This window comes from Juglans microcarpa x Juglans regia, chromosome 1D (assembly GCF_004785595.1).
Source record: "Juglans microcarpa x Juglans regia isolate MS1-56 chromosome 1D, Jm3101_v1.0, whole genome shotgun sequence".
NCBI lineage: Eukaryota > Viridiplantae > Streptophyta > Magnoliopsida > Fagales > Juglandaceae > Juglans > Juglans microcarpa x Juglans regia.
Window position 1 is genome coordinate 14831570 of NC_054594.1, and position 18048 is coordinate 14849617.

An 18048-nucleotide genomic window follows, 5' to 3' on the forward strand; every position below is an offset into this window, starting at 1 on the left:
GGCAGGTGAGTGTTTATTTTGTTCACACCGCACGGATGTATAATGACTAGCCTCTATTCTTATTTTGTTTCAAACACCATGAGCCCAGCTTATCTCTCCTAAAGCACTGCCACACCATTGTAAGGATTCTCAAAACCACTGTGCCCAATCCATTACCAACCACACGATAACACACCAAACGGTAAAAACCGTAGTGCACGACACTTTCTCCCTAGTCCAACCACTGTCAACCACCATGAGGACTCCAACAAGCCACTAGGTGAGCCTCCAATCCCTCCCTAACACTAGTCCAACCTCACACATTGCCCTCACCACATTTCCAGTTGTTGAAAACAACTCTATTTTTGTAGACCAAAACAGGAAGTTCATGACCGATTGCAACTCTCAACTTCACCTCCTTGCTGCAGCCTTGGACCTCTCCTTTCTAGGTATACTTTTATATGATGAATAAATGAAGAGAACAAGCCACAAGGAAATAGGTTGTAAGTCACATGGGCAATTAGAATTGAGTTAGGAAAGTTTTAAATGTAACGAGAAGCCTCTTTAGGAGTAGTTGCATGTTTTATATTCGCATTTTATTACACGTGAGAAAATGCTTATCCAGCCATATTATTGAATATAAGTGCCATTTGAGGATTTGTGACACATGCATTAAGCTCATATTTTATAACTGTATAGATATGTACATGTTTACAAGTATATATGCATAGACTTTTCTTAGCAGCCCATGTTACATGAACTCTTATTATTAATGTCGTGTGTGATATGTGAAATGTACGATTCTTGGTTGTCTGATATGTATATAGTACGACTAAATATTTTAAATAAATGAGATATAAGGAAAGGCTAAATGAAAAGAAAAGAAATAAAAGGAATGATTGCATGTTTGACTGTTAATGAAATAAATGAATTGGTCATGATAGTGAAGACGGTACCATGAGGTTAAGGGGTGGATTGCAATGCCGGAATGAGTCATTGGCAATACACCTAGTGATGCACATTCCTAAGGAGAGCTGGGGTCTTACTTGCTAGCCCCGGGTAAAGCCGAGACCGTAAGGGTCACTAACCATAACACATATTGTATTATGATGATAGATGTTTGATGCTTGATTGAAAACACATATTGTTACTATGTTTACTGTATGATTTAGTTTTTACTGAGTATTTGACTCATTTTTGTTTTTATTTGAGCCTGCCTCAGGTGATGATGTTTATAAGCATGCTGCAGGATAGGATATGGCCCAAGGGGGCAAGACCGAGGCTTGAGGATTTTGGATTTTGTTATTCGCTTTATTTTCAGAACTAATTTATTGTAGCACATGATTTTAGACTCCTTCACTAAGTGCTATTGAAAACCTTTTTTAGGATGTTTTCTTTTAATAAAGTACTTTTGGTTTTAGGACTGTGATGATGGAATCTTTTATACCTAGCGCTAGAAAAATGATTTTAAGGTTAGTAGCACTCAGTTCCTCTTGCTTTTAAAATCCTAGAGGTACGGGGTGTTACACAATTTCACCCCATTTTCAGCGCACACAGATCATCGCAATCAATAATGGGATAGCCACAGCCTCCAGCATATGATGACCAGAATCCTTCTCAAGCCCAGCTCATTTCTCAAATCTAAAGATCTAGCAACTCTGCTGCCACACCAGTTGATTCAAATAGAGTCTTAACAAAGCTCAACTAAACTCACTTTTTCCTGAGCCAGCTAGAAAAGATAGATATTGACCTTTGCTTTTCTTTCACACTCCTACATCATAGCAAGAAAAAAAAAGCGCTCATCTCATCCCTAATGCAACAAAAACGATGGCATTTATAAATTCCTCTCTCTCTCTCTCTCTCTCTCTCTCTCTCTCTCTCTTCAATTATGAGAAAAAAGCATGGCATATGTTTAGTTGTTTCATCCAGTGTCAAGGTTTCTAAGATCTTGGTCACATCATTAGAAAACCAGCTTTTATGAACTCTAAATCATACTAACTCGCGCAGATGGATAAGGTTGAACCAGTGGCCTTATCCCCCACCACTTGCTGATGGGAAAAGAGACGCCATTTGGTCCAACACTAAACATAATACCTGGTTCATATATCTTTCTTTTGGATCTTATACCTTTTCTGAAACTCATAAAATAATTATAGGAATTGATTGATGGAACTGACAAGAAATCAAGTACGTGGACAACAATAATAGCAGCCACAATAAGGAGATTACGTCTCTCTGTCCAAATATAAACTATTGTGATGTGGGGCTGAGAAAGATGTGTGTTCAAGATCAATGGCTGTAATCTGTTTTCTTTTCAATGATTTTTTTTTTTCATGGGCTTCTCTATAAGGCTAAAGCAATTTAAGTCACATGTTTAGATTATTAAGCGTTGATTTTTTTTTTTTTTTTTTTTGTCAGGGAACCTCTCCAAGGCAAGACCCTTCGCACCCACCCCTGCAAAGTAAACTCTGCTCCCGTGCACAGCACCCTCGAAAGTTTCCCTACACGGAACTGATTAAATCGCTGGATTTTCACCAAGGGGTAGGGCCCCAAAGGATTGTTTGCACCCATCAGGTGTTGAACCTTGGACCTTGAAGGGAATGATACCCAAGACCAAGGCCTTCACCATTTGGGCCAACCCCTTGGGGTTATTAATCATTGATTATGTAATAAGGCCAGTATGAAAGTGGTCTAATATGAACCCCTGGGGGTTAGCTCAAGTGGTAAAGGCCTTGGTCTTGGTGGTATGCTCCCTCCAGGTATAAGGTTCGAATATTCTTATGTGCAAACAATTCTTAAGGGCCATCGGACTGGGGGAACTTCCCCTGAATTACCCGAGGGGCCGAGATGCACTTGCATGAAACTCCTTGCCAAGGGCCTGTACATGCTGGGACTAATCGGGATTTTATTCTTGGACACCCGGTGCCAATCAAAAAGAAAGAAAGAAAGTGGTCTAATATATTCTAACAGATATTATTGCCCTAAAATCAAATGAAGTCACATAACCATCATATTTTGGGATAACTGGTGTAGTAACTCTTCACAGTTTGCAAAGTTCAGCCAGTTTTCAACAATGAAGATATCTATGTAAACATTCTCTCTTTTATTAACTTGGTAAAAGGAAACCTCAAAACAAATTTCACAAAACAAATTACGATCATGAATTTAACAAATCATGAAAATATAAGGGCAGGTTTGGGGGATGGGATGAGATACAAAATTCTCATCTCATCTCATCATTACACCTTTTTCAAATCCCCATACAAAATATAATAAACAATTCAACTTTTTCAAATCCCAATTCACCTTTTTCAAATCTCAATACAATAATAATATTAAAACACAATATTTTAAACTCTCAAACAAAACACAAAATTCTCATCTCACTCCCCAAACCTGCCCTAAGAAATAAGTACAAGAAACATTCCGAAAAGCTGTTGTCCTATCATATATGGATCAGGATAGAGATTTTGGATCAATAACAGAGAGTTCAACCCCATTAAACAGTCCATTGTTCTCTCTTGGCATAGACCAAATCTTTCTACTGTTTTTTATAGTCTTGCTTAGGTAATTATCTTTCCATTATAATCTCCTCATACTTCATATTTATTCTTGAAAAGAGAAGTGAAAGTTTCAACTTGTTACAGGAATAGATCAAAAAGGCACAGTAGATAACCTCTGTCATGACTGCAACAGATGTAGGATCATGACCTCGCCAGATGTAGTCTCTCACTTTCATTCCCTCTGCAGCTGCACCTTTCTTGACAGCTTGTATGGCAACAATCAGAGAAACACCTAAAGAAAAGAATTATTTATGTTAAGCAGGATTGAGGCAAAAATGTAAACTACATATAAAATTGTAATGCTATGAGTACCTTCAATGACAAAAGAACCCCCAATCACTAGAGCTGCATACAAAATATGTTCAGGGGGCTGAAGAAGGCACATTTATTAATATAATTCAAATGCATTCACCAAGGCAACGGCTAAAAAAGGGGAATTTAGAACGGAGAATATTTATGATTTTAGACAGAAAAGTTCAGGAGTAAAGATTCGCTTGGACAAGTACCTGTGAAGTCCATAAGTTTTGAAAGCCATGAACAATTGTAGCTCCAGAACCAAGACAAAAGATACCGACAGCAGATATCAAAGACCAAACAAATCTTTCCTTGGAATAGCCATAACTGCAAAACAAAAGAATGATAATTTCAGCATATATACATAGAACAATAAGGATTAGAGCTTGAGCTTTTACCCTACAAGTAAATATGAACCTGTGCAAAGGTGAGGATAACTTTAAAAAAACAGAAAAGACAGTTGTCATTGACCACTCTGTGCACTAATGTTTCGGGTGGTTAAAAAATAAGCAGATTTAACCATGTAAAAGATAATTATAAACACATTCAGCTTCAGTAATTTCAAACAGAACGCTCCTCAATTCGTTCAGCCAATTGGCTTGAATACTCTGGTTGGCATACTTAAATGTAGGAGTAGATCCAATAAAAATAAAAAATAAAAACTGGCATTTTGTTATAGGATTGCAAGTCTTCTAGAAAATGACCCATGTTGTTTCATTATAAGATGGTGAGTACGTTGGTTGATGGTGGAGATAATGGAAATTTAAGATGTTATCAATGGTGGGCATAGGTGGCTTATGCATGATACACTCACGGATGTAGAGCATCTGGTGCACGTCTTGAACTACTCAGACCATAAGCAAGAAGTACCTACAAAGTCAATAATAATTAGATTCCTCTTGCTCACAAAGTGAAGGCTAAATAGCTTTTCCACAATTAATAATCAATAAACTGAATTGAATTCAATGCAACAAGCCAAAAATAAGAATGCTCAATACAGAACAGTCCTGAACAATAACTTGAAAGAGTACCTGATTAGCAAAATCTGCAACCGAGTGCACAACTTCAGCCAGCATAACATGGCTAGAGGTTGATAGCCAGACACCAAACTTCAGAGAAAATACAAGGAAGTTGCACCACAGTGCAGTCGTGACTGCTCGCTGACTAGAATAAACAAATGACAAAGGTATGAAAGGAGAAGGATTACATTGTAAAAGATTGGGGTACTAAAATTGTTGGCTCTTTGCACATTACAGGCAAGCATCAAACGAAAACTGATATATCAATAAGTAGGGTGCTGGATTGAATCACCCGTGTGACTATCAAGAGGTATACAAATATATAAAGGGTCCACTTGATTTATTTTCTTTTTCCTTTTTTTTATATGTTAAAATTTTATTAAAAAAAGCAATGAGGGTGCAAGCTAAATAGGCAAGAGTATACAGGAGATACACATAAACAGGAAGGAGAAAAAATAGAGCAAGAAGTTGCTGAAAACATTTTTTTGATAAGCAAAATAGTTTTTTTGTCAGTAAATAAAGTTTAATTGATTCAAATAAATAAGCATAGCCCAAGTACATAGGAGGTATACAGAAAAGAACACGTAGTTATAAGTTAGGGGCTAGAAATAATTACAAGAAAGTCAAGAAAGCTAGCCCCATTGAAGACAACATCAGAAGCCCATAGAAATAAGGTGTAGAAAATAAACATCTAAGTTCATCCAAAGAGCATTCCTGGTCTTCAAAACTCGAGCAGTTCCTTCAAACCAAGTGATTCTTCCCCCTTCGACAAGTAAATCCTTTTCTAGCCAACCTTCTTTCAATCTTCTCAATCACACCATCCCCAATAGCCTTCGCTTTATAAGCTGCCCCCAAGGGAAGACCAAGGTATTTTATAGGCAAAGAAGATACCTTGCATCCCAAAATACTTGCAAAGCTTCTGGTATTAAACACGAAGCCCACCAGGACCATCTGAGACTTCACAAGATTTTCCTTTAGGCCGGAGAAAGCTTGAAACAAAGCAAGAGAGCCCTCAATGATTGGATAAGGTCATGGTCTGTCTAAAAACACTAGAGATAGTACGAAAATGAACACACATCGAAAGACATAGGAAGTTAATGAAGAAAGCTCTAAGATCCTCCACCATCCACTCAAAATCTAAAAACTATTACTGTTTCTTTCCCACCAAATGCACCACATCAAACAAGATGGAATAATTTGCTTGGGAAATGGCTTTGGAGATATAATGTGGAACCAGAAGCTCTATGGAACATGATAAGATTGGGGGGGGGGGGGGGGGGGGGGGGGGGGGGGATTGGTGTACTAGAGAGGGAAATGGGCCCTATGGGGTGGGGGTTTGGAAGCACATACGACGTGGTTAGGGGGGTGTTTTCTCGACGTACTAAATTTTTGGTGGGGGAGGGCACTCGTATAAAATTTTGGAGGAATATTTGGTGTGGGGAGGAGGCTCTAACGGACGCCTTCCCTTCCATTTTCCGTGTGGCATGTGATCCAGAGGCTTCAATGGCAGATCTCATGGTTCGTTCAGGAGATCAACTCCATTGGAATGTATCCTTTAGCAGAGCGGCACAAGATTGGGAACTAAACAGTTTTGAGGCATTTTTCAGTCGGAGTGTACTCTTCGAGGATGTCTGGATTGCGAGAAGATAAGTTGGGGTGGAATCCGACAGGTAAGGGTGTTTTTTCAGTTAGCTCCAACTATAAGTCCCTTACTATGCTTCCAAACACGCATTTTCCTTGGAGAGGATTGTGGAGGAATAAGGCACCTCCAAAAGCACTTTTTTCACTTGGACAGCGGCTCTGGGTAAGATTCTGACCACTGATAATCTGCGGAAGCGCCAGGTTATTATTCTAGAATGGTGTTGTATGTGCAAGAAAGCGGGCGAGACAATGGATCATCTTTTGCTACATTGTGAGACAGCTAGAGCACTGTGGAGCGATGTGTTCATTCGAATAGGGTTAAATTGGGTGATGCCTGCTACAGTGGTAGAGTTATTGGCTAGTTGGGTAATGCCGGATGGTGCTCCACAAATCAAAGCTGTGTGGAAAATGGTTCATATTTGTATTATGTGGTGTATATGGCAGGAGCGTAATGAGCGGACATTAGAAGATAAGGAGCAGACATTAGAGGATCATAGAATTTTATATTTTCGCACCTTACTTCTTTGGGCAATTGATGTAGATTCTAATGGCCTAAATGTACATGATTATCTTTCTTCTGTTTTAGCAACTAGATAGATTTTATCTCTTGTATACCACCTTGTGTACCTGGGCTTTGCCTATTCTTATTTATACTACCGTTTACTTATCAAAAAAAGAAAAATATTTCACTTTGAAGATTACCAACATGGCCTTTCAACACACCAAGTGATATACCACCCATCAAGGTTTGACCTAATGTAGCCCAAAACAAACTGAAAGTATAAATTTCACAAAACACTCCCAACTCATTTTACACATACAACACCAATCAAATACTAAAACTAGTTACTTCCTTAGGTTGTCCAAATTGAGAATCTTCCCTAAAGTTGTCGTCCAAACAAAATTCCCCCATATATTCTTCCATGTTTTATCAATAAATAAATAAATAAATTCTTCCATGAGAAAGATAGTACATCATGGGAGGGCAAAGCATTATAGAACAAACTTACTTTGAAAAATCCTCTGCATAAGGATTACACCTATCCTCAAAGCCTATCCTCAACACCTTGTCTTAATGGGTGGAATACACCTATCAAAAATGAAGCAAAAATATCCACCCCTCAGTTATGTACCACTTTGACAAAATCACAAAAAACACCAATTCATGACTATGATTCGGCGTTTCCTTAGTGGTCTATTGTAAGGATCTTCCCCAAGAAAACCGCCCATACAAAAAATGTTGCCTTTGGGGGGCCTTTGTCTTCCAAATACTCTTCCACGAGAATGGATTTGCATTTTGCGTTTTCCTAGATTGGTAGAATGAGTGGACAATGAGCTTTCCTTTCATAGAGGGGTGCCAAAAAAGCTTATCTTCAACTCCCCTCTCATAGGAATAAAGTATACTAGGTTATAGAATTTGGAGAATGCGTCAACTTCCCAATCTTGGACAGCTCTAAAAAATGTGACATTTCCTTGGGGAATGCTGTTGGACTGATCTAGGAGGTCTGCAGTCAAGACTTCCTTCATTCTTGCTATACCATAAAATTCTAGATAAGCTTCCTTGAGTGCCCTTTCACCACACCATATGTCATGCTAGCATTTAATTCTAGACCCACCAATCACCTCAAATTGGGTATAACTAAAGTATGTAGTCCATCCTTTTCTTATGTGCTTCTAGAGCCCCCACCCATATGGTCCACTCACCTCAATTGAGCACCAACCTCCCCATGCTCTACCATACTTTGAGTCTATGGCAGTTCTCCACAAGGCCCCCCGTTCTAGATGATATCTTCATAGCCATTTGCCCAACAAAGCCTTGTTAAAAATCTACAAATTTTGAATACTCATACCTCCTTCTGAAATTGGGGAATAGACTATGGCCTATTTTAACAAATGAAATTTAAACACATAATTCATCCCCCCCATAGGAAACCCACTGAAGTTTCTCCATATCGCGAGCCACCTTAGAGGGAAGTGGAAATAATGATAGGAAGTAGGTCTATAAATTGGAGAGGGTACTTTTAATAACTGTGACCGACACCTTTGGATATGTACATTCTCTTCCAACTTGCGAGTTTCCGCTCCATTTTTTCTAACACATCATCCCAAATTGATATCAACTTGTATGGGGCACCCAACAGAAGGCCAAGATATTTCATTGGCAAACGAGATATCTTGCATCCCAAGATAGAAGCCATACTTTCCACATTATAAACATGCCCCACCGAAACTACATCTGATTTGGCCAAGTTCACCTTCAATCTAGAAATGGCTTCGAAGCATAGAAGAAAAGCCCTAAAGGCTCAAGTATGGTCATGGCTGGCCTCACAAAAGATCAGGGTATCATCAACAAATAAGAGATGAGAAATATTAAGAGAACTGGAATTTGCCTCTCCCACTAAAATGTGCTTGATTTCAAAGATGTTATATCAAGGAAAGACACTTAGTATAGGCAGTTCTTGGTGAAGTCATTCGGCAAGCCAGCTAGTGAAAGTACATGGATTGCTAAAGAGGAGTTGAAGAAATTTGATCATGAGTTATATGCTGAAACAGCCAAGGTTTTCTCTTCAAAGTCCAGTATTATGTTGACCCAGAGGGGTTGATGTAAGTCTAGGCCTAAAGCAAATAATTTTTCTAGTCTATTTTATCTAGCTTATTAGCCATCCCAAGATCAGTCTTTTATAACTATGATATGCTTCATTGTCTTAAGTACTTATTTAAATGTCACGCGACTAGCGTGTGACTTTTAACGAAGTTGGATGGTCAAAGTTTTTTTTATAAGTAAAAATATATTAATATCAATAGGCATAACCAAGTACACTGGGTGTATACAAGACAAAACACCTAGCCCATAATATAGAGCCCCTAATGAACATCGCCCAAGAAGGAGAAATTAGAAACCTATCCAATATACACCAAGCCCGATCGGGACAAAACATGCATCCCCAAAGCAAAGCAAATCATTGTAACTTCCCCAACCTCTTGTTTCCCTCAAGACTAATACTCCAACCGAATGATCCTACGACAACAGGGGAGGGCTTCATACTCCTACCCTCCCTCTAGTCATACCTCGACTTCTATTGCCTCCCTTTGCATCGTAGTTGATTGCCCAAGTAAGGCGCTTTAACTCCTTGCTCTTCTTAAATCTTGATTTTGTTTCAAGTGAATGACCCATCTCAATTGCAGGGAGTAGTGTTGTGAATTGGTGGTCAAATCCTCCACATGAAATCCCCACATGTTGTTGTATCTTGTTAACCTTTTGCAAAACCCAATCGGATGATGAACTAGCTATATTGTTTATCAGAGGAAGAGATACCAGGGGGACAACATCTTCCCCAGACATAGTTCCCAACTATACACCAAGCCCTAAACATTCCTCCTCGCAAGGCACCAACGACAAACCCATATTTTCACCCCCACCATCTCCTACATTCAAATCCTGTACCTCCTCAACAGCTCCACTGTTGTTGTCACATGTTTGAATAGATACTAACAAATTGGTATCTTGCAGCATTGGAGGTTGTGGGTTGGCGGCAAGTCTTGGCAGTACGTCAAGTTCCTTCACCTCCGACGTGGGTGCCATCGTTTCGTTGACGAGAACATTGACTGGAGGCTATTACAAATAGCCCCTTTTGTTATATGAAAGTTTTTTTGTTCTATTAAAGATGAAGGGCAGTGATTCTAAAGTTAATTGAGGCTATTACAGATAGCCCCTTTTGAGTCATTTTAAGGAGGTTTTTTTCCTCTAATATATGAATTCCAGGCTTTGGTTTCTTAGAATCTTTGGAGCCTAGAAATTCATATTGTCTACTTCAGTCCCATCCACCTCTTTAATATAATTTTTTTATTGTTGGGATTTCTAATTAATCCCTTTTTATGAGTCCTTGTCATGGCTGCAATTGTTTGAGATGAGAGAGAGAGAGAGAAGAGACAAAGGAGAGAGAGCACAAAGGTAGAGGGGGAGACATGAGAGAGGAGAGACAATTGAGATCACATGGTTAGAAAGAAAATAAATTGATAGAAAAAAGGGACAAGGGCCTTGGAGTAGAATCAGGCTAAAACACAATGTATCTCCATAGGAAAATCTAATGTCTTACAATAGAAAAGTGGTCAAAAAATGAGGTTGATTCTGTCATAATCTCCCCACATTTTTTTCATAGACGTGGACTCACATTTTATGTAGAAACTTGATATATCTACATCTACAGTTTTGAGTCTGCAAAGCATCTAAAAAAACGTATTTATAGATGCTTGCCAAGTCTGAGAATTGCTGAATTTGATACTTTAGACTCGTACTAAAGATAAAATTCCAACGCCTTCTTTTCTCAATGAAAGGCGAGATCTTTTAGTTGAACTGTGATACCCATATGATAAGGATAGTAGGTGGGGTATGAGATCCCACATTGTTTAGAATGAGAAGTTATTGCTTTTTATAATGGTTCCAATGGGGCTCGAACTATATCATTTACTAATCTTTTTAGAGTATAAGTCATATGGCTTGGGCCTTCTATTCGGACATTACAAAACGGTATCAGAGCCAAATTTCAATCCTAGGACCTGTGGGTTATGGGCCCACCACGCATCTGCTGTGCCTGCTGACAGAGCACCCCACTATGGCCAGGTTGGTGTAGAAAGCAGAGTTTATAATTTCTCATCAACGACTGTAGTCCTATCACTTACCACCATATTTTCAATAACTGTACTGTCTTTAAACCCTGGCTAAATTATGTGTAGGTACTTCCAACATCTTCCAACTATTCCCATTGACATTTTTTAAATTCACATATACTACAATACAATATACATTTCCTTATCAGTTATATTTTCCATACAACAGTACCAAGTTTGACCAAATTAGAAACATGAACATATACGATGCTAGATACACAAACGCGAATGACAAGATAGAGGAAAAAACAGGAACAGAAGAGGAGACAAGATTTTGACCTGTGTTCATCTGCGGTGTTGATCTTCTTCACTTGCTTAGCCCTTGTAAAAAAATCTGCAACCGAAAAAGAAAATTCCCATCTTTATTAAATGAAAGTCTATAGGTTAATTGCGCAAATTTAAGTCTGGAAAGCAAGAAAGAAGAAAGAAAACAAAAAAAGAACACAGACAGAAACAACTTACTGCGATGGGAGGAGTACCGATGGTAATGATGACGGTGAAGGCCGTCCAAAGAAACCAATCCCAATAGAACGAAGCGTTCGGAGGAACCCGCAACCGGAGAATGAGGAGAGAGTAGCTGAACAAAGGAACCAAACTTGGAGTTATAGCTCTTGCTGTGAGTGAGACTTTGACTAGGATCGCGGTTTTCGTGGTGGGAGGGTTGAAAGAGTGGAAAATAGGGGAGAGTGCGAAGAGAGCCAAAGGAGCGCAAGGAAGGGTGGTTTTGCAGTTGGTGGGAGGAGCAACGGCGGAGGTAAGAGCGAAGGAGAAGGCAAGGCTCCGCTTTTCTCCGCATGGCTTGTTGGTATTTCCTACTATTCCATTTCAAAATTTTTAAATAAATAAAAGAGAAAGATTGAGTGTGTTTGCAGGCATAGAGGAGGAAGATGCCATTTCAGAGAATCTTCTCGCCCTACCAGTATATCCCTGCTTCGCCGCGCATGCATTTCCCCTCCAATCTCCTCTTTCTTTGTTCACTTTATTTTTTTTCTTTTTCGCGATTTTTCTTCTAAAACTTCAAAAATTTTAGAATGGGATGAAGAGAAAGTCATGCGATATTTTGTTAAAATTTAAATAAAATATTATTAAAATATTATTTTTTTAATCTCATTTTTATTTTAAGATTTAAAAAAATTAAATTATTTATTATATTTTATGTAAAAATTTAAAAAAATTATAATAATAAAATAATTTTGTGTATCCAAATTGGATTAAAGTTTTGTACCATAAGATTGCAACAGGATAAGAATTATGATAGTAACATAATTAATGTACCATTTTGTAATGCCCTATCTCCGTCGGTTTGGAAAGTTGGATCCTGTCACCTAAAAACATTTTCAATAACACATTTAAAATTACACAATGTTTCCATAAAATATTAATTTATTTGTTCAATACAAATATCTATATTCTTCCATAACGTCACAAAAGAAATACCTTAATAACATACATAAAAGTTTTCACAAAAACTCAGAAATCTCCATGACTCAAAATATCAAAGCAATGTAAAATATCAACACTATCAAAAAAACTCTCCAAAAAGTCATTGTACCCTAAGGTATTTAATCTTCTACAATCATCAAAACTTGCTAGTACTCCCTATTCCTAACTTCCAACTGATGTATTAAAATTATTTGAAAAATAATTGTGAAAATAAGGAATGAGTTATCAATAACTCAGTAAGCAAAAAATATCTATACTAGTATATAAACATGATCATTTACTAAGTTCAGAAGGTTGAACAAAATATTTTTATTTTAAGAATATAGAATCAGAACATGTTATCAAAAATATTAGAGAGAAAGTTCAGAAATATTCTTATTCAAAATTTCCTTTGACATAGCATAACTGAAATATCATATCAGAATATAATTCCATGTTTAACCCTCATGGTAGGGTTGTGCAAACTCCAGCGGCTAACAGAGCAGAAACAGAATGTGAATCTTCCTCTTATTATTCAAGGAGCTCTGAGTGTGCACACAAGAAAGATCACGCAGAAAACCACTTTGTTTCCAAAGCAGATGCACCAAAACAGAAAAGTTAGTACCAACATGAATAGAGGCCACAATTTTACACCCGTGGTAGGTCAAAACGAAACAAAATGTCATGCCAGAAGTTTCAAAAATCATATCTCATCATATTAAAGTACAGAACATTTTTAAAATAGAACAGAATAAGATCACAAAACATAATTTATGCACAAAATTTCATATTCGCTCTCTTTTGCACAGTTCAAAAATAGAATGTCAAAACTTTGCTCATGTTTACACTAGTTATGATAGAAAGTACTTTATTCTTATACAGAATTTCATGAGTTATGCAAAATAAATAACTGAGATTATTTCAAATTTCTCTTCATAACAAAACATGCATATTTTTCTAAAATTGACCTCAATTCATTTTATTTTATGTAAAGTCTAGCATAGGAACCCCGCTTACTTGAACTTCTTAACTTTTCAGAAATTTTCTTCAACAATGCTGGACAACTAAAAATATCACCTATAAAATAGTCACAAAATTATTGTAAACTTCTGATCAAACACGTATCTCAATATTTAAATCTGAAATGTTAAAAATTAACATATTTTAATTCCTCAATACACAAAAATTCTCATAATTCTAAAATACAATCATTTCTCAAATCTATCAATATCCACTTAATTTATATTCTGTTAATTTCATTAGTATCCTAAAATACTAACTTAACAATATAAGCCCACAATAGTGTTGAACGAAAGTTGCTCGTCACCTATAAGATTGCCACGCAATTTTCACAAATATCTGAATTTACACATTTTTCAATACTTAACCTGAAATACTAAGTAACCTTTTAAAAAAAAATCTAAATTTCTTGAAACCTTAAAATATCATAAATTATCAAATACATTGGTATTCACTTAAATAATAAAAAGAATCTCTAACTAATTAAGCTCTAACTTATTTATTATCGAAATCTAACTATAAAAATTAATACTAAATAATATAATTATAAACCGTAATTGTTTTTTGTTAAACCACTTTTAAGACTAATTTAAAACTGATCCGGAGTACATTTAAAAATAACAGAGTTTTTCTACAATATATATATAAGGCAATAGTTTAAGGAAATTTTTTATCACGAATGAGACTCTAAAATTGTGACTCTAGTGTGCTTGAAATTGGACACGTTAATGGGCTTGGACTTGATAAATAACTCGGGCCATAATCCTCATGTCCAAAATAAATCTCTTGTCCAACAATATCTTCGACGTTTAGAAAAAAATTTATTGGGCCAAGTTCTAATTATTCCGACCCCTTGGTCTGCAAATTATTAATTGAGCATTTGTCCAATCATTGAGTCCAATTAAATTCATACTCTTCCAAAATAAATTTTGGATTCGTAACCTGCTCTGAAATTATTCGTTTAAATCTCAAATGAGTTTTTCATACACAAGCCCAAAAATATTTACAAAGCAAACTCAAGCTTAGCCCGAGTGTTACACATTTCAAAATATGTAAATTTCACACTTTTTTTAAAAAAGTTGGATTATTAAGAAAATGATTTTTTTAAGTAGTTTCATATTTAATCATTTTTTAAAAGGAGTGTGTTAAACTTGCACATCCTAGCACTACAAATATAAAAGAGTAATGATGTTAGATATAGTTTTAAGGTATGCAAGTCTCGTACACTCTTTTGAAAAAAAAAAGTATGGTTTATTATTAAAAAAATAATGTTTTCATGTGAGTCCCAATTTTAACTACTTATTATTGCAAATATTTTTATTAATATAAATATCATTTCTCTAATGTACTATCTTAACAAAATAAAGGAACCGAAAAATGACATATTCATTAAAAAATATAATTGGCAAGAAGTTTTTAGTAAGAGATTTTTTTTTCTAATTATGTGAATTGTTTTGAAAAGTTATTACGCAAATTGAGGTATTATGTTTTAATGAGTGAGATTATTTTGGTGTAAAAGCATTTTGATTGAAAGTGAGGTAATTTTAAGAAAATTTTAAAGAACTCTTTGTTTCCTAACATAACTTTAGGGGTTGTTTGGATTGAGAGAGCATCTCATCTAATCATTAAAACTTTCTCAAATTTTTATACAAAATATAATAAACAATTTAATTTTTTCAAATTTCAAAATAAAAATAATATTCTAATAATATTTTATTCAACTTTTATCTAAACTTATCTTATCTCAATTTACTATCCAAATCTCTCTTTTTATTGATTTTATGAGCATTGTAAACGTTAAAGACTATACAGGATCAATGGATTGAAAGATGAAATTGGGTTGAAGATGTGAGGAGGGATGAAAATGATATGAATGTTTCAATAGTATTGTTGGATGTGAGGAGAGCTCGTTTGGATTCAGAAATTATCTCACATCATCTCATCTTATCATTACAACTTTTTTAAATTCTCACACAAAATATAATAAACAATTTAACTTTTTCAAATCCAAAAATAATAACAATATTAAAAAATAATATTCTAACAATATTTTGTTCAACTCATTTAAAATAATCTCATCTCATCTCATCTCATCTCATCTCATCTTATCATATCATCCAAACGAGTCCTAATTTTATGCATTAAAATTGGCCATTTGATATATCCTTGGGAGTTGGCAAGATAATGTTCTTGAAACTCCAACATTATTTATTATGGGGGAGATTTCCGATCTAAACTGATGCTATTTTTATGAGTTGTCAACCAATAATCTTCTAAAAATTGCATATACATGCTAAGGGTGCTTTGCTTCTTTGATTGCCATTAGGACCATTTTGCCTCCGAGTCATATGGTGCGCTTCTACATGTTCACACGTGGAGAAGATTCTTTGAATCAATACAATTCACAGCTAGTAGCCTAGCATCTACAAGTCCCCTATAACAATACATTGAAGTTACTCATTAGTTTTCACAATATTTTACAACTCATCTCATTTAATTATTATAATTTTTTCAAATTTTACATAAAATGAAATAAATAATTCAATTTTTTTAAATTTTAAAATAAAAAAATATTAAAAATATATATTATAATAATATTTTATTCAATTTTTAACTTTAATTTTAACTCTTCTCATCTTATTTCATCTACAAAACAAACCAGACAAGTATGCATGGTTGGTGAATTAGGCAAATAGGAATCTTTGGGCAAGTGTGACAGACACAACTTACCATTTCCAATCAAAAAGGGTTGCTTGAACATTGAATTCATAATTCATATTTATGATCCTCTCGTTCTATTAAATTTTATGCATAATAAAAATATATTTCATTAATTAATTTAAATGCATCATATTGAATGCATTCACAATATTACATTTAAATAAGATAAATACCATTAAAATATTATGAATCATTCAGATAACTACCATTAAATGTACTAAAAATAATATTTAATAACCATCATATAATACAAGACAAATGTTATTAATAATTAAAGAAAAACTTACAAAAAACTTACTTCTCCGCATGTCAGTTATTGATATACTAGAAATTATGAAATTTGAAATTCAAATTTTGAATTTAAAAACAAAACTGACAAAATGAGTCTTGTAAGTAAAAGTGTGCGTAAAAATTGTAAGTATATATATCACTACTCATAATACAAACATTACATTCATAATATTACAATTCCTCTCTAACTTGAGTGTGACACCCCTAGTTTTAACATTAATACTATGTTATTAATATAAACTTATTTTTTATATTTATATATATATATATATCAATGATAATACATTTTTGGCATAATAAATTATAATATATATTCTTTTTGTAAATACATTTTTACATATTTGATCATATATACTCATATAAAAAGTCTAGAACTTATATAGACTATAGTTATATTCAATACAGACCAATGGACAATCAGAAAGGATGATCCAGATGCTGAAAGACATATTGAGAGCATGTGTGTTGGACTTTAAAGGATCATAGGATAGCCATGTCCCACACATCAAATTTGCTGATAACAATAGTTACCAGACGACTATTCAGAGGACCCTTTTTGAGGTGTTATATGGAAGGAAATGTAGATCATCGTTGTGTTGGGATGAAGTGGGATAGGCTAGAGTGATTAAGCCAGAGATCATAAGATCATATAAGAGATGAGAGAATAAGTTAGGCTCATACGGGAAAGGATGGCGACACCCAAAGTAGTCAGGAGAGCTATACAGATGTAAGGAGAATGTAATTAACCTTTGAGAAATATGACTAAGTGTATCTCAAGGTATCACCCATGAGAGGATTAAAGAGATTTGGGTTGAGAGGAAAATTAAGACCAAAATATATTGGACCTTACCAAGTGTTGGAGAAGGTAGGCCTAGTAGCGTATAGAATGGCATTACCGAAGGAGTATGAAGGAATTCACAACATGTTTTAGTTTGCTCGTAAAGAAGAGTTTCAGGAACCACCAACTCCGAATGAGTACCCCAAATCGAGTTCCACTACAACCGAATCTCACCTATGAAGAGAGACCAATACGAATCGTAGATTGGAAGGAGTAGAGATTACGATCTAAAATTGTACCATTGGTGAATGTGCAATGGGTAGATGTGGGGAATGAGGAGTTTACTTGAAAAAGTGACCGAGTCACACAGGAGCAGTTCCCATATTTATTCAAGCTGCAGTAAGTGAGTTATAACGCACGTAGCAAGGGTAGTTAGGACAAATCAAAGGTTGGAGTGCAACTATAAATGATCCTTCGACTTTCTTTTAGATTACAACACTTAGGACTCTCAAACTATAACCATGGTACGAGAGAAGAAGACATCATGAAGGGCATATGTACTGCCCAAAATAATTCGTTGATTCGTGGAAGAATGACGCGAAGCGACTAGGTTAGAAGCAGAACACTGACAAGCAGAGGAGGAATGCCGCCA

At 35.5% G+C, this 18048-nt stretch overlaps 1 protein-coding gene across 3 annotated transcripts in view; it reads right to left on the minus strand.

Annotated features, from left to right (window-relative positions):
- Positions 1-12153, minus strand: part of LOC121265328 (metal tolerance protein C4) — a 30010-nt gene extending 17857 nt beyond the window's left edge. The window contains exons 1-7 of one of the 3 annotated variants that reach the window (XM_041168919.1): positions 11627-12152; positions 11444-11498; positions 4868-5000; positions 4651-4706; positions 4049-4163; positions 3855-3912; positions 3656-3774 (exon numbers count right to left, since the gene is read on the minus strand). In XM_041168919.1, coding sequence (XP_041024853.1) covers positions 3656-3774; positions 3855-3912; positions 4049-4163; positions 4651-4706; positions 4868-5000; positions 11444-11498; positions 11627-11960 — 870 coding nt within the window. In that variant the 5' untranslated portion in view covers positions 11961-12152. Of the gene's footprint in view, positions 1-3655; positions 3775-3854; positions 3913-4048; positions 4164-4650; positions 4707-4867; positions 5001-5471; positions 6032-11443; positions 11499-11626 lie in introns of those variants that run through there. The other 2 variants (XM_041168926.1, XM_041168933.1) reach the window with 2 other exon arrangements.
- Positions 12154-18048: the final 5895 nt, after the last annotated feature.